Source organism: Lepisma saccharinum, chromosome 4 (assembly GCF_977018435.1).
Source record: "Lepisma saccharinum chromosome 4, izLepSacc3.1, whole genome shotgun sequence".
Taxonomy (NCBI): Eukaryota; Metazoa; Arthropoda; class Insecta; order Zygentoma; family Lepismatidae; genus Lepisma; species Lepisma saccharinum.
This window is the reverse complement of record NC_139232.1, coordinates 53,786,759-53,810,447: the sequence shown is the minus strand read 5'-3', so window position 1 is coordinate 53,810,447 and position 23,689 is coordinate 53,786,759. Positions and strand designations below refer to the sequence as shown.

The 23,689-nt window shown below is 37.4% G+C and overlaps 1 protein-coding gene across 1 annotated transcript in view; it reads left to right on the top strand.

Annotated features, from left to right (window-relative positions):
* LOC145986472 (uncharacterized) overlaps window positions 1-19,272 on the top strand; it is a 53,170-nt gene extending 33,898 nt beyond the window's left edge. The window contains exons 2-7 of the mRNA XM_083120519.1: window positions 11,049-11,261; window positions 12,430-12,568; window positions 14,116-14,242; window positions 15,168-15,216; window positions 16,313-16,492; window positions 17,303-19,272. Coding sequence (XP_082976645.1) covers window positions 11,049-11,261; window positions 12,430-12,568; window positions 14,116-14,242; window positions 15,168-15,216; window positions 16,313-16,492; window positions 17,303-18,740 — 2,146 coding nt within the window. The 3' untranslated portion in view covers window positions 18,741-19,272. The remainder of the gene's footprint in view (window positions 1-11,048; window positions 11,262-12,429; window positions 12,569-14,115; window positions 14,243-15,167; window positions 15,217-16,312; window positions 16,493-17,302) is intronic.
* Window positions 19,273-23,689: the final 4,417 nt, after the last annotated feature.

The window sequence follows — 23,689 nt, the reverse complement described above, 5'->3', positions numbered from 1 at the left end:
TGCAAAGCAGGGTGAAGAGTGTACTGTTAGTTCATACACTACCTGAAATAAACTGCAATTTTGGGTTCTTCAAATGCTTGAATTCCGCACCATTTTTGTAATGCAGCAGCGAGAGGCGTCGATGCTATTATTTTTAAATGCACAAGATGCCTGAGCATGGACCACATGGATTCGTTTTAACCTGTAGGTAAAGTCAGTAATATATTTCTTCTTGAACTTGTTGGACTTGTCTCGTAGTTTATATTCTGACTGGATTAGTGTTGCCCACGGGACGAGACGGGACAGGCTTTTCAAAATTCGAGACGAGACGAGATTGACCATGTGTCATAAGACAAACGAATATTTTCGAGACGAGACAGCATATCCACGAGGATCGACGAGACGAGACAGGCCAAAGTCTCGTCTCGTGGGCAACACTAGACTGGATACCCAAAATGAATTTAAATTATGGGACTCTGCTTGTAATCAAGGGATACCGAATTCGATCCCCGTTGGTGGCACTCTGCACCGGTCCTATCCCCAGTTATTTGACCCTAAAGTAAACTTTGACAAACTTTGATATAACAGCGTCGCTGTTAAGTCTTGTGCTTGAAAAATCTACTTTCATACAGTTTTCCCAATAAGATGATTGCTACGTTGCGTGAAAAACAATACTTTAGATACGAACTTAAAAACTCTTTGAGTTTACAGCAATACAATCAAAGAGCGTAAATCTACATGAGAGGTTCCTTATTCCAACATTTCATTCCAAAATAAAAATACTAATTTGCCGAAACCTTACACCTGCTTGTTAAAAAGAACATCTGCATAACATGAAAAGGAAAATGTTTTCTTCGAGGTGTTTTCCGTCGACGCTCATGCTATTCTAACGTTTTTCTTTCCGTCCTCCGAGGGACGTTTCGTGCTAGCACCGCTGTACCCTATTCTACGTAACGGTGACCCTTCCTTATCCTCTATCGCGGCCGGCCTCGGCCACTTTTTTCGATCTCTTCCGCCTAGCATTCACTTGGCGGTAGCGTTTAGCTCCTTGAACTTGATTCCGTGTGGCCTCCAGTGTCAGCTGTGACTCACAACGCCCGGTGTGACCCATCACTGGCTGCAGAAGGTCAAGGACGAATCCGAGAGAAAGATCATTTTCGTAACAGTGACATCGTTGGTCTGATCGCTTTGGTAGCCTGTAAGCGTTATCTTTTGTTCAGGAGCAAACTTCATTCTCATGATCATTCTCATGATGTTCTTTCGTTGGAATTCCCAGCTGCTGCTTTTGCATTTCTTGGCTCTCACCGCCTTTGAACGATTTCTAGCCAAAGTTACCGAATTCCGATTTTATTACCTTTGTTCTTGTTCCAAACACAGCTTTACATTTGCCTAGTTTTGCTCAGTATATAGGATTGAATACATATCTGCTAGTTGAAGTAAGAACAAGATTAATCCAATAAGGTTCATCCACAGCCTGTAGGTGAGCTTTCATTGGTCAACATAATTCAATATACTCTCAAATTAATGTCTGAATTAATCCCTGCCACCATCTGTCATGATCAATATAAACCTTTTGATGCCATATTCATTGGCTACAATCCTGAATGACAGTCTTATTCTAATGTCCTACGTCATTGACTGTTAATGCATGTATGTTCTAAAGTTTGTTACATAACTACAAAATACGAAAGCTGATATGCCGGACAGCTCATATTAGTAAAGTGATCATTATGTTGATGGCACAGTAAATATTAAATCTTGTAGAGACCTTGAATTTCTATTTGCCTTTTGAAGCATGTTCAACATTTGTAGAGTCTTATCTGTTTCACTGATAAAATTTGACTTAATTCAGCCCTCTTTCTAAATTGACTGCCCTTTCTGCCCACTATTTCTGTTGAGTAAAATTGTCACGATGTGATAAAACTCCAGTGCATGCATGTTCCGTTAGTGGGAATTCCTACTAGTTTCGAACAGTTGTATCTACTTTGGTGCTCGGTCGAACGCGAACTATTTTCATAATTTTAACTTGAAGCGAACATTGAAGCATGCATGGTACCAGAATTAATAGTTCAGTTCTACTCAAAGCAAGAATTAAATTCGAAACTACCTACTCGTATATATTACGGAGGATGCTTTAAATCTCGAAATGCTGAGAAGGAAGTTCTTACGGGGTCAATGCATTGTTTCGAAATGCCATTTTGATCTTTATGTAACACAGTTGCAGGTCACGTGGTTAGAGCGTTAAAGTATGCTTACACCTGAACGTCGGACAAAACTGCTCGAATCAATGAACCTGCTCTTTTTTTGGAGTGAGAGCGCGTAGCTATATTTACCAAGAAACGTGCTCAATATATATTCTTGAAATTGGTTCAGTGTCTTCTGAAAGAGCTGACAGAAGAGGAGGAGGAACTCTATATTAGGCAACGGAGAACCCAGCGAAGTGCCCAAGCTTCACAGAACCAGTTCTTTGTGAGAGAGCTTATTAGTAGTCTGGTCACTCCTTGCCTCAGCTTGCGTGTCTGCCACCTCCCTTGATGACCTTCATCTGCGGAGTCTCTCTTCTGTGTAGTTGTTTGTCCTCCCTCGCCTTCATCAGTTATTTTCACAATCTCTCTATGCTTGTTTTCATTTCAAGGTCATCCGAGCTGGGGTGGTTATAACAGCCATTTGTAGCGTATTTTATTTCGTTAGCATTTTAATTTTTTCTGCATATCTTGAATTTAGTTTGTACGTAGGAGAGACGATGCACCTAGAAATGATTGGTAATTTTGCTGTGAACACAGTTGCTTCCTGCAACATAGAAATGTGAAATTAAATTTGACTCTTAAGATTTGTCTAGATATTCTTGTGTAAGAGTGCATGATATATGAGCCATCGTTTATGAACAAAGATAAAATGAATCGCTTAATGTATATTTGAAAAATACATCGCCAAACAAACGAATTTGTAACAATGCGTTGTATCACAGATAAGAATATTGTGTACGCTTATTTGTGCTTGTCCACTGCCAGAAACGTGGCCTACTTCTTGTATGTAGAGCCCCAGCTCTTTAAATAGCTTTCAACTATGTTGCGGATTTCGTATGAAAATCAATTGTAAACTTGAAATAAAATCCGGTCTGCACATAATTTGCATTGAAATTTACACTTACCAAATTAAAAGTAGCCTACTGTCTTTTGTCACATAGGCGTTCAAAAATGTCGTACTCTTAATGTTATTTGTAGTCACAGCATCAACCCCGTGCAGAAAACGTGAACGAAGTAGAAATGTTTCCTTCAATGTTAAAATTGAAAATGAATTGAAAAAGTGGTGACCAGTTGATTGGAGCTGCTATTCAGTTCTGCTACGCAACTGTTTCAAAGAACGCTCCAAAGGGTAAAACCTAGTTTTAAAATGTTTATTTTGTCCACATTATGCACATATAAGCAAATATACAAAATAGACCTGCAGTTGAAAGTGGGATCCAAACCACCGGGTATCGAACCAGGGACAAAGGCGACGACGTTACCACTGTACTATCATTTTATTCCATTGGAATGGCCTGTAACCGAAGCATGGTCGCTCATCAAAGCCAGTTTCTTGTGAACAAAGACACCGTATCCATCTTCCCTGAATCCTTTTGACGAAAAGTTTTTGTTCTTCGTGGCGGGTGCGTAACGAGGTCGCCGGAGGTGGAGGCCACCAGCACCAATAACCCGAGTTCCGGAATAAAAGAGCACCTGGACCATTGTATCCTGCCACAGACTCCACACGTAGAATTGGAGGCTACTGTCGACCCGGAGTAGGCAGACCGCCCTAGTTCTTCGGTCAGGTTGCAGGAAGTCTACACCTCCCCATTACAAGACAAACCTTTTGACATTTGGAAGCTAAGCTTTTAGCAAGCCACGCACTGTTGTGTTGCGCACCTCAACGACGCTTGCATCTGTTACTGAATATGTATATATTTTTCCCGGGCCATGTGGCGCTCGGAACGTTTCCTGCCAGTTACAACACGGATACTCAATTCTGCACGCTGTGCGTTTCGTTAGCAGACCTTCTTGTGCAATTGTTGTTTTTGCACGGTTCAGTGAATATTTGTTTCCAGTAATAAATGTGAGCGCGCCCAAGAACAAAAGGAAGTAACGTTTCCTAACCGTTCTTCATGTACATACTGTTTTGTAATCAAAATATTCACATATTATTGGGGTTAAGTTTCTTGGTGACAGGGGCTGCAATGTACTCAAGATATATTCTTAGAGTCGTTTTGAGTCCAGCATAACAGGATATGCACCAGTAATTGTGAACAGGATCATAATTATGGTAAATTTCCTTTATTGCATACTCATATTATGCATATTCAGTAACATTGCTTGCTTAGTTATTTGTTGACAAATTTCAAATCTCGCTGTATTTTCATAATGATTATAATCACTAAGGAACACTGCAAAGTGTAGAATATTTTTAGGTATGAGAAGTACTACACAAAATTGATATATCACTACAATGCATATATATTTCACCAGCAAAGCTTCTTATGGAATGAATGTAAATAGGTAACCTTTTTTTCTTGACATGTAACAATACATTCTGGCAAACACTATTTCCAATTTCATTTCGATTCTTTGTAATGTTTTCATACATAATTAACAAGTGTTGTGCCTATGAATATTATTAAAGTTGTACTTTATATTGCTCGTTCAAACTGGTAGTAAGGCTCGATTCAGCCATAGATATTGGTCACGGAACACATTTTGCCAACATTTTCAGGTTCTTCACGTAGGCACAAAGTACTTCGTGCACTGTTATATTCCAAGATGATTTTTTCGAACTACAAATTTGCCACAAGTAAGTTAGTGTTCAACCTTACGATAAAGTAATATTTCGTGCAATTCCAAACATTTTCTTAGTTAAAAAGTCTTTCTTTGTCGTACCCATAACTCAAATGTCATTAGAATATCTCAATGTTCAGGTTGTATTCGTACACCTAGTATTACTCAATAGCATATTATTCATCATGGGAAGGAATACTCAGCAAGATTGCTCAAGGATTTAGAATTGTACGTTATATCTGGTCTCGTTCCGCTATTTTTTTGCTCACTTTACTGATAAATTGGCCGGAAAATTTCTTTTACGACCGGAATTCAAATTCAACGGTCCAGGGGCAGTTTGTTTACGCAATGAAACAGTAAACCAAGACCAGAACAAATATCTGTGCCGTGCTAGATGGGAAGCGGGAGGCGTGGTTTTCACTGTCACTCAACCGGTTGGTCACGGCTCGTTCTCTTCGGTGGCTGCGTCCGAATCTGCTGTGGGAACCTCAGCCTCGTATCCAGGCACCTACAGCCATTGTTTCGCTTTCACTTCGTCGGGGAAAGAGATAAGGTGTTCCTTCATCAGATTGTATTTTCTCTTTTGGAGCCCAACCGAACTTACCAAATGTTCTTTTTATCTCTTTGGTCCGTAGTTCCGGCTTTAGACGTACTACCGCGATGTTGCACCAATGATTTTGTGTTTAATTTGAAACTAATTTGTTCCTACTTTTGAGAATTAGTTATTAGGTTTTGAACTGTTTGAATACTCTTATAAAGTTGGCTGCTGTGCTACGTATGATGCTAAGATTGAAATGAGCCCTCTTGTAAATTACTCTTGATGATACCATTGAAAGTTAATGGAATTCCTACAACACAGAACTGTCCGTAACTGTACCAATTCAAAATATAGGACATATGAAAGTCACACTATCGTCCAATAAACAAGAATTACCTTCGAAACACGCAATTTGAATTAGGTAACTCGTTCCATGTGTATTGTCACTTTTCTCAATACACACGATCTTTCACTTGAAGGTCTTAGATGACATAAGAAAGCACAATTTGCATTAATGATCAATCAGGAAAGCAGTATACACATTCCACAGAATCATAGCCTCGGGAAGCGAAACATTAATGACCAATTAAGTTCTTGATCTCTTTGTTCACACTGAACACTTACGACTCCGTTATGCCAAAAGCACAAGTATTGCATTTCAACGAGCAAGGTTACCTAGATACATCATTTAACTGCATTCGAACAGCAGATGGAATTTCTTGCATGCATTCTTAATGCTACTATATTGCCGAGACATAGTTCCGAATTCTAATAAGTTGGATAAAGTAGATCAATGTTTTTAACGAGGTAATTTTGATGGAAATCTGTGTATGCCACTAATAATGTGAGTTGTTATTGTAGTTTTATTTGAAATCTTGAAGGCCAAACACTTGAGACAGTGCTTTGACAAGCCTTTGGAAAGCTGCTACAATGCATGCATAACCATGCATTAGGAAATAAGTCTCTTTTCGGTCAAGGTTAGTTATATTAATTTAAGATTGCGATTCATATTTTTATCGTATAACTGAAGACGATGCTTACGACATAGTGAATTGACAGTAGGTCCGAATTGTCACTTCTATCAAACAACACGTATGCATGGTACCCTACATCTATGTTGTGAAATGTTACAAGACAAAACAGTACAAAGCCCACCTATCAGAAGTAGGGTAAAGAGCATCCTCTTTAAAAAAAAATGGTCCTTTATTGTTTGACAGTGTGATAACCAAAGATTAATATACTTACCCAGTTTGCTGACGGGTACACAAAGCGATAACTGCCTTATTGTAACAGATCATTTAACAATTTCGAAAAATCCTTGATGTGGGTCACAATGGCGATCATTCAGCCCGTTCAATAGACAATGAAAAGGTCAAAAAATATGATTACGTAATCGTTTTATGTCGAGTTGTTTGCTGGTTCACAACTTGCACATTTCTCAAATCAAGGTTGCGGTGATGTCACACTGAAATTTATCTTCCTCGGTAAAAGATGGAGCCTGTTTTGTTCTTTTCTCTTTCCTCGGATGAACTTCAATATTGGACTTGATTTCGAGGCCCTCACGGAGTGCGTCAGTCGCTAAATTGAAGTGTTTGTACACTTGCTGTCCGGTGCTTTTCATGATGTTTGCACTCGGCACCGCTCTTCGCGTCAGCCATAAAAATATATCCATTAATTAATGAAGCAAGACCGAATTTGCATGTCTGAAGAGTCGGGATGAGTATAGTCTGATGCACACTTGCCCGTAATTTGTTTGCTTAGTGGAGCTCTTCGCACGTGAAGAAGAGAATACATACGTCGTCAGTTCTTTTGTTTCCATTATGACGTCATTGAAAATTCAGTGATTATTTTTTACATTACATCATAGCCACTGTCTTCTATTAAAATCCTCATTAGGCATGTATTTAAACTTTAAGAAAAAAGGTATAAGCCTGCACTAGACTACAGTTTTATGTTAAGACTTTATCAGAAATCAAATCTAATTTCTATTTTGACAATTCAATTCTTACTTTTCTTTTTCATCTTCTCAAAAGCCACTCGTATATCCGCGGTTCATATTAAGCTACGAAAAACAATCTTATACTTTGAGTAGTATTCATATGTTAGTTGTAACCCATTGATGTTCTGCAACGTTGTGGTAGAAGCACATTGATTTGCTACTGCCAAAATGAAAATGTGGTAATCGCTTTGTACCTATCCTGCAGTTTTCATGATTGCCGAGTTATATGAAATGAACACATCAAGGTTTGCAATAATTATATTAATTTGGAATTTCGGACTATTTTAAGGATCCTTGCTAATCCATATTGTTTGTCAAATCTTTTGTTTTCCAATATGGCGAAATGGATAAATTGCGTGCTTACGCGTTTCTAAGCAGATGGATCTTTTTTTCCGAAATCCGAACCGATTTTCCTGTGCAGTGCCAATGCATTCACTGACAAATACAGACAACCCCCTAGGTTTGTACTTAACTCAGGCTTCTTTGATACAAGCCAGGGGGACCACTCTTTTCCCTTTTAATTCGTTAGTTGTCATAGCAACCGCCTCCAACATCCCTCTCGGAAGTCCCAGGTGGTCCAGAAAGGGACTTGCCCGTTGAGTGAATCTCGGGAGGCAGTGAGGCGTTAAGAATTCATTGCTACACCATCTAGCTGAAATCTGATCTTCCATGTTGATTCCTGGCCGTATCTTCAAGTAAGGGGAGAGAAGAAAACCTAGTGCTGGTTCTGTTTTGAAAATCTAGTCACGTTCGGAAGGTCGGAGGATTTTGACGCGTGAGACTTTCGCCAGGATCCCTGGCACCAAAAAATTTCATGGTTTACATTGAAGACATCGAAAATCCAACGAGCGCTAAACTTTCCTAGCGCTGAAAACAAAAGGGAGGAAGTTAGAAAGTACTGGGCTTGAGGTAGAGTTCCTTTGTCACACTGGGTATTGTACAATCTTTCGCAAGACCAAACTAATGACTTCCCGCTCCGCGAAGACAGTTGTTCGCTCATTTTCGGCCCGGAGTGAAAAGTTACGAAAGTTTGTTGTATAATCAGTGGATTCCAACCCGTCGATTGATTTCCAAGTCAGTCAGCGAAACGTCGTTCTGGTCACTTCACTTTCGTATACGTGCAATTCAGCTAACGCCTCGTGATGCCTTTGTTCAATTCTCCAACACAGGATTTCCAATTTTGTTCAGTCATGATCAGGATTCACATATAGGAACTCCATTTTTTATTAATTCCCACACATTGTCTCATCCAGCTGGGAGTAAACATTCATTAATGCCACTGTGGCAAGTTTCAAATTTAATAATTAGTTCGTAGTTTATTTAATAAACAAGGTTCTTAATACTTTTCTGTAAGGAAAACAACTTTTATTTTCATATCATAGATAAATATAATAGTATCAGACAAGAAAAGTTGGATTCAGAAATGAAACGTGTGCATATAGTATAGAGTGACCCAAAGTTTGCGGTGGTGCTCAATCCGAATCAACAAAAAGCGTTATCTAAATCATAAGCATGTGTTGGAAACCATAAGTTACTAGATGGAAGCGAATCCTATAAGTGCTACCCTAAACGATTGTTTTCATCCAGTCCGGAAGCAATCTTTCACACTTTGATTGATTGATTGAATTAATGTTTTAAGTCCACTTATGCACAGTAAGGCTAATCGGGACTGGACCTACAGTATAAAGTGTAACTACTATGTGCCTCCACCGGGTATCGAACCCGGAACCCCTTAATTACAAAGCGACGACGCTACCACTGCGCCATCGAGTATAATCATTTCCACTCTAGTACTAGCGATCTGTGGTTTGTATCTTGTGCATTTTAGAAATATCTAGAAAACTCTAGTGAAAACTGAGAGAGAACAGAAAATCTTACTTTACTATATTAACACTTCCGCTGTACAAATAAACATGACCGAAGTCCTTGGACGAACAATAGAGCTTCAATATAATAAAAGGCAACACTGTTTCCAGTGTATCCAAATTTGTGTTGAACGGATGATCACCATACAATAAGGTTCAGGAAGTAATGCTGGTACCGCGAAGCAACTGAAGAAACTTGAACACGAGCCAAACCTTTTTTTTTTTTTTTACGAGTTCATGAAATTTTGTTCTACACTTGCCAGCGAGGGAGAAAGTATAAAACTCCACTCACTTTTATCCTTCACTGCGCGATTTCTTTATCCAGTTCCTTCTTTTTCTCTCTCTCTCTACCAAGTATGTTTTTCCTCATTCCCTCGCAGATTCGGATTGAATTCCAAGCGTGCACAGAAGCGTGAGGCCACAACAAACATGGAAACAATACCTTCCACTTTCCGTGTAACCATTACAAGTCGGATTCTTCAACCAAACAAGAGCAACGCTGGCTTCAAACATTGCCTCAGAGTGCACATTCGTCGCATTTTTGTACAGAAAAGAATGAGGGAACACAATGACTTCTGAGAGCCCAAGTGCCACGGTAATATTTTAAACTTCCAAGTACGTTAGGCTGGACAAGGACGTTGCTGTGTGAGAGACGAATCTCATTGGTCTGTTCATATAAGTTTTCATTCTCTCCCGTGTTTAAAGTACACTGCGTTCGGCTACGTAAGACCTTTGGAATGTTCAAGGTGTGTTTGTTGTTGAGTACCGTATCGCATGTAACGGCTGCAAAGAAATGTGGTGAGGGCCATTGCGACCATATCTTGTCACTGAGATTTCTTAAGGTGTCCGTGACCGTTTATACTCCCCATAATGTACTGTGTATGCATTTTTGCAAGTCTCATTTTCGCCTCCTTATCTTAAGATCAATTATGAGATCAGATGATGCTGAAAAATGTACATAAGGATTAAACTCAGTGTGGCTTTTCCACCATAAATATTGTTCCTTAGAATCAATGTTCCCTTTGTGGATGAAGTTATGTATTTAAATGTATTCTCATTACGTCAAATGCCACAGACTAGTTTCTTGTGGATCATGGTGTCTGTAGTTCATGTGAAAATAGAAAGAATCATATTAGTTCTAATTTCGTTGATATTTTTTTGTATAATTTGGAACATGACTATTTTGTCTCTTTCGTGGTCATAGAAACTGGAACATGTAGGCCCAAACTTGTAAACAGTGTCGAATTAACGCCATTTCTTGACCTTTACCACAAAATGTCTTCCTTAGGATTCCTTACGTTGTGTTGTAAGTTTTGTACATCTCGAGGTTCCGGTTGCCTCATTTCTAAATAATTGGTTTGAATCCTTACTTCATTCCATTTTCAACATACATATACGGCTTCTCTCCCTCCCTATCCATAACAGCAAATCTGGGCAAATTATTACAGCACCTATTCCTCAGATCGGTTTTGCCGAGTCAGTACATTGCATCCACGTACATTCTTTTAAACTTGGTAGTTTTTCAGATAACAACAGGCTAGATATGGGAAGAGGTAGCAAAATTGTCTGTATAATTCAGGTTTTAAGTATTTGTAACTTTTGAGCATTGTGCACGCAATAGTGTTTCAGCGTAATCAGTGACTTCCCACCAATAGCGATGCTTCGTTCGTGTCTGTAATATCCAGACACATTTCGTGTTGTAACCAGTTTTACCTTCTGTAAGAAAGTGCATGTTTATCACTTTCTGGAAAGTAACTGCAAGGGAACGAAAAACATAACAGTAATATTAAAAGGAAGATTGTGTGAGAAATATTGCGTGTTTGTAATCTAACGGTGGCATTTTTGTTGTTTCTTTGCAGGGGCAAGTATGCTACAGTGAAACGATGCCGGCATCGCCACACGGGACAGCAGTTTGCGGCCAAGTGTCTGCGGAAACGACGACGTTCAATGGAACTTCGTTCGGAGACCCTCCACGAGGTGGCAGTGCTCGATGCATGCTCGTTCTGCCCGAGGGTGGTGAGGCTTCACCAAGTCTTCAACTCGGAGAACGAAACCATCTTGTTGCTGGAGCTGTTAGTATTCAAAACTTCTTTCTTTTCCTTACTATTGCATGTTTGATTTCCCGTACAGTAACGGGATGGTGGTAAAATAACATGAAGCAATTAAAACGGGACAATGAAGCCGGCTTTAGTTTTCAGCGTGTAACTTGACCCGTAAAATATATCTTCATGTATCTGTGTGCAGTTGACATCAAAAGGGGTTGAATTACGGGAACGATCATCATCCCTCAGCCTTGTCATGTGCAATCCTGTCTATTCGTAGTGTAATGTGGGTTATCTATATATAAGGGTGGATTTAGGTCCCTTTTTACTGAGCCATAACCAATTATGCCAATAGTTTAACAATATACACATGCAATTTAAGTACTTCAGCATATGTATTGAGTCACGACCTCTCCCCCAAATCTACAAAATAAAGCGAAAATAAATATATTGTTCACTTTCTGCACGTTATATTACTAAACTTTTCACTCGGTTACTAACGTAATCAAAATCTTAAGTACTGCATATGTAAGGAAACAATTTTGAGTTTCCCTGATTTGCTACCGCCCACTGTTGCTTTTGGACACAATTTAGCACCACCATATTTCCATTTATTCCATCCTTTGTCGGAAGAGTTGTCATGGCTTTAAATATGATAATTTGCCTTTATAACGGTCTTGCATAATTTGTTGATTTTATTTTTTTTACTCTGCTGTGCACTGCACAAAGATTTGTAAATAAGCACTTTAGACATGCATAAAGTTTAACAATTGCTATATATTTTATAGAGTAAAGTTAGTACTGGACTAATATATAGGCCTATGGGCGCAAGTCGTGTGCATATTTGAGTTAAAGAAAATAGACGTGATGGTTATCAGAGCGTTCAGCTAACGTTTTCATTGTTTAGATAGACATCTGTTAATAAAACAAATTATTTGTGTGATGCAAAAATCTCATGGTTTTAATGAAGCAAGATTTACTACAACATTTAAACAATGTCATGTTTCCACAATTAAGTTTATTAATATAATGTGTTGATCGGCGAAAGTTGTGTGGTTATAAACATAAATAATACAAATTGTATGGACTGCGAGCAACAAGTTCACACGATTTAATTTAATTACAAAAGATCAGTAGAAAAATTAAAACTCGTGTGATCATGAAGCGTGAATATCAATTTGTTTCTGTTGTCTTACAGCGCTCCTGGCGGTGAGCTTCAAATGCTTTTGGACAAGGATGAAGTTCCCGTGGAATCGCAAGTTGCACGTCTGATGCGCCAAATTTTGGATGGTCTTATTTATCTGCATTCGATCAATGTGGCTCATCTTGATATTAAGGTAAGTTATTTTTCTGAACTTAACCGATATTTTTAATAAACATGGGCTCTGTGCTGGTAATAAACTCAAATCTGTATTCGTTTATTGACTTGTAAGTCACGTCAAAATACAGTGCGCTCTCTTTAATTCGAATTTTGGATAATTCGAACATTTTTCGTGTTCCCTTGGACATAAATAGCAGCTAAACCTATCAGTGGCGTAGACAGAATGGGGTTCAACCATAATGTTGGAAATTTAAGGGAAAATACACAACCCGCAATGTATCTGTTCACACGCTAACGCGCGGGTGTAAATGACATGGAGCGGTTTTGTTTCGACTACATGATGTTAATAAACCTAAAGATGCTGAGTAAGGCTGTTACTGGAGTTGGGAACCTTGCTGCATAAGCATCCAGAGAGCGTGAGAAAGATTTTGTACTATCTGCATTAGTAAATTAAGAACCTCTTCCGGTTAGAGGAAGTGGGGCTGGCGCTCTGAAGAACGGCAGATAAGGACAGCAGCGGCGGCATTGAATCTTATCTTTCGGTAGCTTCTGAGAGTAAATAAAAAGTGTTTTGTTTGTTCATGGCGGTAAGGAAGAATGTTATTACCCTTGTGCTTTCCATGAGGTTTAGACAATGAGGGAGGACGAGTGGAAGACGCAGCTTTGTCCTGCTACTGCGCCTGTCTTCCAGTGCTCGTATAGATGAGGTATACTCTTAACATAATGTTTTGAAATCAGTGGCGCAACCAGGATGCTTTCTGGAAGAGAGAGAGGTCTTTATCCTGTGTATCCCATTTGAAGCTTTTAACAGTCAGAAACTATGCTAAACGTTGCACAAGTATGGTAGGATCTCAAGGAACTTATTTTAAAATCATTAGCCTATGCATATACTCGCAGACGTGAAAAAAAGTTGGAAAGTTGTAAAGAAAAATAAACATCCCTCCTTCTCCCTGTGTGACAAATTGTGTTTTGGTGGGTACATCATCTACTAGTTTCCTTGCCAAACGCTTAGTGTATTAACAAAATCAGACTTTGACAAACAGTATAGCAACTGAGTGAATGTTATGTTCAAGTTCAAGTACCCGAAATGTGGCATACACAGCTCCTATCTGTATCTTTGGTAGAGAGAGCTTCTCATGGTTGATTGATTGACTTTGTTTTTAAGTCCGCTTTATGTACAGAAAGGGTAATCGAGACTTGGCCTACAGTTTCCAGTGGGATCTGAGCCACTGTGTGCTTTATCTCATGGTATTGAATCCAGAGCAGAGCGAGCCAAAATTACAGGACCATCAAATAACTCCAAGAATGTATACCTGCTCAAGAATTATCATCATTCAGATGTCAAGATTGCATTCCATAACATTATTTTGATTAGTTTTTTATTACTTAAATTTCCAATTAGACAACCAATTAATAAATGAAAGTTATTTATTACTTAAAAACTAGCAAGTTCTAAATGCTACATATGTTAGCTGTTGATGTATTTTTTCTTATGTTGTATTAGAATAACACCTTGATCAGTTTCAATGACGAATAATTTGACACTCAATTTTTTTTTAACAGCCTCAGAATCTGGTCCTTACTGGAGAGTTTCCTGACTGTGATGTGAAGCTGTGTGATTTCGGTATATCTCGGTATATTAACGAAGGTGCGGACATCAGAGAAATCTTGGGCACCCCAGATTATGTCGGTAAGTGTGATCCTTTTTTAATTATTGGCTTACAAAATTTAAGATAGGACTTACAGGATGAAAATATAATTAGCTTGATCTAGCATGGCAAAAGTTAGTAATTGGTTACAATGTTCTTGATATTAAAATTTGGTAAGCCTACATTTAAGGTCACTTTCTCAGGGTCAACTGCAAATTTTATCAGTCACCATCCTCTGTCTATACATTCATAATGTGCAGAAATATATAATGTAGAGATAAAAAAGTAAAGTGCTCCCCTGTGCTTTGCACCACGCCAAGAAGGCATATAGGGGTGTAGAGTTAGGGCCCCACACTTTATTGATCACGGCCGAAGGTGGGGGTGATGTGATCAGCACCATGCCTCTGACCGCCTTTACCCTCCAGAATTAACTCGGGTACTCTCTTTATATGATGCTGGGTGGGCGCCGGAGCCGCTTGAACAGGTGGAATAAATCCCGGTTCTCCTCTGCCGGGTGTCTCGCATGGTAGTCAGACACCCTAATGACTGACCTACCGTGGCTACATGTAGAGATAGAAAACCAAAACAAAATAATGTCATTGTATAATTTAGATATTGAAGATCTAGGATCTAAATGGTTGAATTTGTATTGAGGTGTACGATTGAAATGAGGAACCATGTAATGATATAAAAATGAAGTAGATATAATGGATGAAACAGATTGAAAAAAAAAAATCAAAAGGACCAAAAATGAAACCAGTTGTAAGGTTTTCAAAATAGGTTTAATTGTTCTTTGTAAAAAGGCCAACCTGTATTATTATTGCCATGGATGGAAAATACATATAGTTTTCTTTTTCATGACTGAAATTCAGTCCAAGTTGGCTAGACTATGTAGATCTACAAGTATAGATTGATTACTACAGTTCAAATATCATGTAAGTAATTGCATTCTTATTCTTATTTCAGCTCCTGAGGTGTTGAACTATGAACCCATCAGCCTTGCCACTGACATGTGGTAAGTGGATTTATTATTATTAATAAAACTTTACATATTAATTAAAGTACTGTTATCATTAACGTTTCTTTCAAAGCTGTAAGAATTGTTCTCTGTTGTGATTTTTAAATTATAAAGAAAAAACTGATCTGTCATATTATTCCACTTTGTACCTATTATCTATCCTTTACTGAAAGTCTGATTATGGGATTCAGAAATTCGTAGAATTAGTTGACGGCAACTTTGTCTGAACAGTTGATTCCAACTGTCTTTCTTAAGCCCAAGTAATGTGTGGAAGAATTCGCCTTTCTCACATTGCTGGAACCCAAACAAATAAAACTGATAAGATAAAACAGTTCATTGGTTTGCTCTTTCGTGCTCAACTGCATACAGTCGGGCGTTTTCGATTTCAACTGTGCAAATAGAAAGCGCGTTGAGAGAGAAGTATGGTTGTGTAGGTAATTTCCATCATTACTTTTTTTTTAACCTCTAAAATAATATATTCGGCAATATGAAAATCAGGTCAGATGATTTACTATACCTGTTTTCAGGGAATGTTCAGCAAATAATTCTCTGAATAGATTTTTCAGCGAATTCTCTGAATGTTCGTGACAATTTGTTATTAGCATGCAATGTTAATTGAACTTATTCCCTAGTCTAGTGCTTCTACTACTCATACCTATTCTAATACTGTTTCGAGAGAGCACATCTTTTGATTAGTGGTTCCATCGAACCCATGACAGACCTGTGAATTTACTACAAGTGCAGTGCACTAATCTACAGGGGACAATTTAGAATGGTTAGCACATCAGATTTGTAGAAGTTTCGCAGGTCTGTCATATGTTCGATCCTCACCACTAGCAAAAAGAAATTGTTCACTTGAAGACGAGATAGGTTCAGTTTTCTGCAATATGATGTTGAATTGTGCAAACCATGAAATTACATTATCAAAACTGTTTTTGTGTGTGTGAAAGTTCTTTAAACACACAAGTAAAGTAGGATTATGAAAGAAAGTATCGAAAATAATTCTCACTAGTCTATAATCAAGATCAAGATAATCTCAAATGTAATGATTTGAAAATATGTGAATTTTATAGCAAATGCTCTTCTTTTCTAGGTCCGTTGGAGTCCTGATCTATGTTCTACTCACAGGATGCTCTCCTTTTGGAGGAGATACAAAGCAGGAGACCTTCTGCAACATTTCACAGTGCAAACTGGATTTTCCAGATGAACTCTTTGAAGACGTTTCTGAAGATGTAAAGGATCTAATGCGCAAATTAATGGTCAAGGAACCGAGGTAGGTGCATGTGAATTTCTGGTTCATTTTGAATACTTTCTTCCTCAGGTTTAGACCTTTACACATTCCTAAGGATCATGATTAATTTATTTTGTCCACAAAAACAAAGTAAAAAAAAAAGTCTTACAGTATATTTTGTTCTTGGAATTATTTTGAAAATTAATTTTTCACCTTGAATATTTTGTACAATAATGAAAACATATTTAATCTTCAAAAAAACATTAATTTTGTGTTCGTTAAGGAAAAATTGCTATTGTTCGACAAGAAAAAATTGCTATGTGGCTGTAGAGGCCAATTAATATATATATTTCAATCAAATCCGTTTTTCTTTCAAAATGCAAATGTATTGCTTTGTTGTAATCAAATTGGTCAATAAGTAGTATTTCATCAATTTTGTTGCATTATTTGGTCTGTCCAATCAGTTATTTTTATCCCTTTTATTAGTTTCCACCACTATAGCTGCTTTTCTATCCAAATTTTAGGTACATAATTTACTGTTCAGTAACAGAAAATAGAAGCTATATAAAGAATTTTCATTTTTAAAAGCAATAACCGAGGAAATTATTGTAGTGTTTGCATTGTTAAACATTCAGAATCTTGTTTTATATTCATTTTGTGTAAACAGTTATTTTATTACCATTAACAGTGTGTCAACAGTCTTTTATTTAATCATAGTTGAAGATTTAATTCCCCTAATTTACACTGATTTACATCCAAGTCTTATCATCATCTTCTTGCTTGTTGAAATTATGGACATGTGTACGTATTCTTAGATTTCCATGTATTAAAAAAGCTGTTTCTTCTTTGCAGTCGGAGGCTAACAGCAAAGGAATGTCTTCAGCATGTTTGGTTTGCCAAATATGAATCTGTAAAGACAGTGCCATCTTCAATCTCATCCAAGTGTTCAACAGAGAACAACAATGGTTCATCCATCTTGTTGAAGTCCAGTGAAGCCAACGGCATTTGTGCAGCCGTTCTCCAAACCATCAAACCTGCAAGTAACAATTCAGTGACCTCAAATGGACTCAGCAGTTCTTGTTATAATGTGCCAAAATTAATTTCAACCAGTGATAGTGGAGAGAGCAGAGAGAAGAGGAGTGGCATCCTGTCCAATCGCTGCGAGGATGACACCAACAATAACACAACTAGCAAGAAGAATAACAGAAACAATACAAGTTGTGTAAATAAGACTGAATCCACCAGCCCAGAAATGAAGTGTCTCGGTAGCAAACACAAGTTCAATGCTTCCAGCATGTCCAGAGACACCGCACCAGTTTCTTTAAGCCCCAAGTTGAGCTTTACCAAAGCTACCGCTAACGATACGTCTCCTGTTAATACCAGTTTCAAGCTTAGTTTGCCCAAAGCGTCTGCCATGGATACAACACCCGTCAGTAGCACATACAAGTCCCAAGCACGACAGAGTGCAGATAAGTCGTCTGCATATGGTGCTGTGTGTAGCTCAACCCCACAAAAGTCTTCCAACACACCAAAACTCCTCAATAAGGCATTAAGTTTAAGTGTTCCTAGGTTGACATCAGTAGGTCTTACTCCAGTAAGCAGTACCTGTAAGAGTAGCATCAGCTCGCACAGGTATGGTTTACTGAGTTCCAAAAGTAACTGGAATTTGTCCAGTGATGCATCTCACAGTAGGTTCACTGAATATCACAGAACAAGTGAGAAAGATTGTGTTTATAAAGTTACAAGATGTTTCATTACCGGGTCTGGGGATGAAGAACTCTACTCCCATCCTCCAAGGTTTGCAGACTATTGTAGCAACTCTGAAAGTTGTGAAAGTTCCAGTGACAACAGCAGTGATAGTGTCAGTGAAATGTCCATAGATTCGTCTAGTGACAGGTCAAGCATCATTTCTCTAGATGACTCGTACGACTATAGGAAGTACGGTTACAACTCCTCGTACATGGACATATGGGAGAGAATGGCCAACCTCAGTCGAAACCACAACCAACATGCTTCTAAGAGATGGGAGAAGGAGTGCAATGGTTCATTTGCACGTGGGTACACTAAATTAAACTCCTCTTTAGTTAGCAAGTACGAAGCTCCGTTTCCGAAACAACGCGAAACCATCAACAACAATGTCCGGAGGTACAGTGTCGAATTGGACAAGGTAGAAAATGGAAACTCTGTCGTCATAAGAGAAATCAAGTCAGGACTGTTTACAAAATACAACGAAGTCAAGTGCGAGAGTGTTAAATCGCGCATTAAGAGATTTCAGGGTGCGGTCTCATGAGGGATACCACTAAATAAATGAAAAAAACACATCTTGAGCCTTAGTGTGATAGATGGTCTTCAAAACACTAGTCACATTTTTACATTCGTGAACTACGTGGCAGTTTGAAGAGTAATCTGAGACTGTGTGATTCTTTTTTTCTAGTTCCTAGCTTTGATAATCCTCCTCCTCACTGCCACTAAAGCCTTGACTTGAAAGACTTTAACAGTGACATTTATGATGCCAATGCAATATGGTGCTGTGAATATTTATATGTATTTTCTCTTTTTTGCTGGGCAAAAAAACCCAGAAGTGTATACTGTAGAGCAGTGATTTGTGCCAATACTGACTCTGTAACCTCTAAATGCATTAAAAGTACAGAATTGTAAAAAAATTACAATCTTCTGATGTTAAATATTTGATACTGTGTATATTTATGAATTTATACATACTTTTATTATTTGATAAAGTAATTATTACAAAATTGGATCCATAATATTTCCTGTACATATTCTGTAATATTGAATTAATAACAATACATGCATATATATAATTATATTGTACTTTGTTATTATTTCCTTACTGCTTATTTCCTACAAATTACAAAATAAAGGGGTAGCTTTCAGAGTTGGACCAATAGGCAAGAGCTAGCACCATTTAACATTTATCAAATGAAAGGATATGTTAAGTGTAAACTGCACATTCAAATGAAAAAGAAAAAAAACGAATGAGATCATATTTCATGCTTTTTTTAACCCTTTCTACAGATAAACTTAGATTAGGTTAGATTCTGCTTCCATGCCCATACTGTCCAATCTGGATACTCTGATTTATATATCTGGTTACTCTCCTGTAAGCTTTCATTTATTATAATGTATATATTTTAGATGAATGGTTCCTGAAAGCACAAAAGTTTATCTTTGATGTGTGAGATAGGTTGGAAAATCTGAGCATTTAAAGTAAAGTCTTTTTTTAAATATTTTGATTGAACACTCCTCGCAAGAAGTTTGGAATTTTGTTAAGTTAGACAATAGGTAATAGACACGGCCTTGGAATGAAACAACCCATGGTATCTGTCTGGTGAACGTTCTCATCTTGTCACCGACATATGACTCCATGCCTATCACCTATTGTCTAATATAATAATATTCCAAACTTATTAAGATTAGGCACACACAGGAGATGTACTTGTTGTGCCTAATATAACAAGAATCCAAACTTTTTGTGAGGAGTGTATTTATCATCATTGAAACTTCACTCTTTATTCTTGTTTGTCATCTGATTGGAATGGTTTATTTTAATGTAAATTTTGTGAGGAAAACAATAAAATGTACTAAAAGTTCATACTCCAGTAGCGTTTTTTCCCAAGTTACCTGGCTTAGTTCTGGTAAGCCAACTTTTTTCATACATGTAGAAATTGCTGGAAAATTTGAAGTTGTTGGACTTCTGTTTTTGTTTTACTTGCATGCTTGCATTGGTTATTTTTATTTTTATTATATCTAATTTACATATAATAAATATATACAATAAAATTTGAATTGTTACTGTAAACCAGGTCAGATTTTCAGAATATGCGCCACTGCAATACTCTCAGATGTTGGATGTAATTTGAATCAGCTAGTTCCTGCACTTAGAAAGAGTAAACTTATTTTAAACTTGGGAATTATCAAATGGGGATGATTTCATTAGCTATAGCAGACCTTGCCAGTTTATTTCACGATGTGATTTATACAAATGTGCGAGTATTCAAGGATTATTGTGTTGAAGACTACAATTTATTTGATTGCTGCCAAGCGAGACTAGTCAAAATTTCTTGTTAGGGGGGAGATCAAACAGTTGACAAAGTGGAACAAAATAATTAATATAATCAACAATTATTATAAGAAATAAGATTACCAATTTACTGTTCATGTGGAAACACTTCTACACCCATCAGAGGAGTGATTATCCAGCACAATTGTTTTTATTTACTCAAGAAAAAAAAATGAAAATTGGATGTTAATTTTTAGTAATAGAATTTACGTTGTGTGATCTCTCATAAAAATTATATTCCTAACATCTTGAAAACTCGTGGATTAAGTGGTAGAATATGCAAACATGAAATTCTGATCTAGTTCTTACATGTTACACTTGTCTTGGATCAATCTAATGCATTTTATTTACTTTGGTCATTCTGTTAGAATACTGATTAACTGAGTGTTATTTCAGTTGTCTATAAAAACAAGGCCCTTTGCCAATTTCCAGGACAAGGGAGGGGATTGAGTGGTTCAACCTCCCCTACAAAAAACCTCCCCTCACCATCCATGAACAGCTCTGGCTTTGAGATACGTTACTCGAAGTGAGATGAGATGAAGGGTAGCAATGTTCATGATTCTGACTTAAGCTACTCCCGTTTGCTTTCATTTCATGAACATTATGTTAGGAAAGTTCATCTGCCAGAGTGCAATGATTAATCTTAATTCCATATTCAGCATCAGCTTTGTTCTTGGAAGAGTTTTCGCCAGGGAAGGCAAGGGTGAGTGCCCTTTCTGCCTCCAAGCAAATAAGATAAATGCTCGTTTAGCCCAATATGCATCTTTTGTGTATCATTTAGGTATGTACTAATTGTGACGACCTGCTTCTGCCCCCCCCCCTAATTTTTTATGGAAACGTCACTGGTTTTCACTGACAGCGGAAAATGAGCTCTACTTCATGATTGACCAATAGACTTGATAATTATACTATAGATATAAGTATAAAAAATGACACAATACAGGTTCATGTATATTTTAATATGGACTGAAAATGAACTCGCCTTGTAGAATATTTTGCAAAGGGTGTTCTGAGAATAAACTAGAACCAGTCTATGTGTGTGTAACTAGACTGTAGCATGCAGTTTTCATTCTTTGAGTCCATTCAACCCAACTTTTCAGAGAACTTCAATAATTCACCGGCTGGAGTTGAGGATAATTAAAATTATTACTGAACAAGCAGCTCCCCCTTTCGGGATTGCATCGTACATTTTAAATTAGGATAAAACTTATTATTTTCATAGTTCTCTTATATAAATAAAGTGAATTAGCTCAAAAAAATAGAGTTTAAAAAAGAACACGAACCAGGTCAGAACTTAGTTTTAATGTTTTATTACTTATTACAAAGAAATAAATTACTCCATGGCGTGTCAAAATTCCAAGAATGAGAATTGTTTGGTCAGAGGTTAGTCAACGTAAACTTCATAGCTAAATTTCCTCCCTAGCTTTTAAACGTGAGTTGTATAAAAGTTCCATTCCATTACGTTAATGGTATAAGATTTAAAAAATAAAGTTGTACTGGATATTTATTCATTTGGCATATCGATAGGTTAGAAGAAAATATAATAATAATAAATTTGTAATAAAAATACATTTAGTTGTTACTTTAAATCATTACTTTTAATATAAATTACTAAATTGTTATTAGCATTTCTGCTGTTTAACTTTATATCAACGGTCTGGTCCCTTCCGCCCTACAAAAAATTCTGGCTACCTCTATGTGAACTAGTCTTTGAGAACTACTGGAAATATGGTACTGCAACATTAAGTAAAGACAATTCCATTTCTCTAAAGTGGAGAAATTTTTACTGCGAGAAAAACAGTAACTTTCTAAATATTCCAAGTTTTCCTATAAGAACGAAAACGATCACAATTCTGGTTTTTCAAACAATTTCCTCATATGATCTGTACATCCTCTACATGCATAAGCTAAGCATCAATCATACAAGAATACCCTTTCCCCCGGGAAAACAAGTTTATATCTATATTTAGAAAAAATCGGACATGGTTATATTTGTTACAATTCCTGCCAAAGAGAGACTAAACAATAATAATTCAAGATAAGAGCATGAAGAAATGTGGTATGTAATGGATGTTACAGCAAATATAATGCAATCTAAAAATGTTAACGCCTGTGAAGCAAAAGTTAAAAATAAATATGAAACTCAATTAGTTTTATTTTGCAATAAATAAATAAACTGAAAAAAATGGTTCGAAGTCACCCAAACACTATATACATAGTTCTTCCTTTACGCTATCTGGAGAATATTTTACATAATTGTTGCACACCTAACTACAATAATATCACAGCTCTAGCATTTATTACATTTTGTCATTTAAATTATTAAATTGCTGCAGACGTATGATGACACTCAGGGGCATGGGCGTCCGGAAGGGGGGGGGGGCGTGGCCCCCCTCGGAAAATTAAAGTCAACCAAAAATTATGTATTTCACACATATAATCTCATTTTAGCCACAATAATATGTGTTAATTATTGCAGGAACACCATAAATTCAAATTTAAGCAATGTTTTTTTTAGGGAACAACACTATTTTTGGGTAAAATGTGCCTTGTTTGCCCCCCTTAAAAAAAATACCTTCCTTGCCTCTCCCTGGGAAAAATCCTGCGGACGTCCATGCTCAGGGGCGTAACCTGGAGGGGAAGAATCGAAATTTGGGCTTAACTTTGAGAGAAGGGAGGAGAGACAGAATAAAAAGAGTTTCACATCCCATAAAAATAGCGTCCAGGATTATTTGCTAAATAACTGTTAAATGTACGAAATCACAAATATTTCTCCTCCTTACTTGCCTCCTCAGATCCGAGAAGGTTCACGGGCCTCCCCTATGGCGCAGTGGCAGCATCGTCGCCTTGTAATCAAGGGGTCCCAGGTTCGATAGCCGGTGGAGGCACATACTGGTTTGGATCCCACTCTCAAACTGTAGGTTCAGTCCAGATTAGCATTACTGTGCATAAAGTGGACTTAAAACACCAAATCAACCAACACAGAAGGTTCACAAAAGTAACTTGTAAATTTTATATTACCTGAAAATTTGGTAGCTATATATGTATCCTATAGAAAACCTATGGAATACCATGGGTCTTCGTGTAGCCAGACGCCAGCCAAGGAATGTCCAGGAACTTCGTGAACAGATCTCCGAAGTATGGAATGAGATTACGCC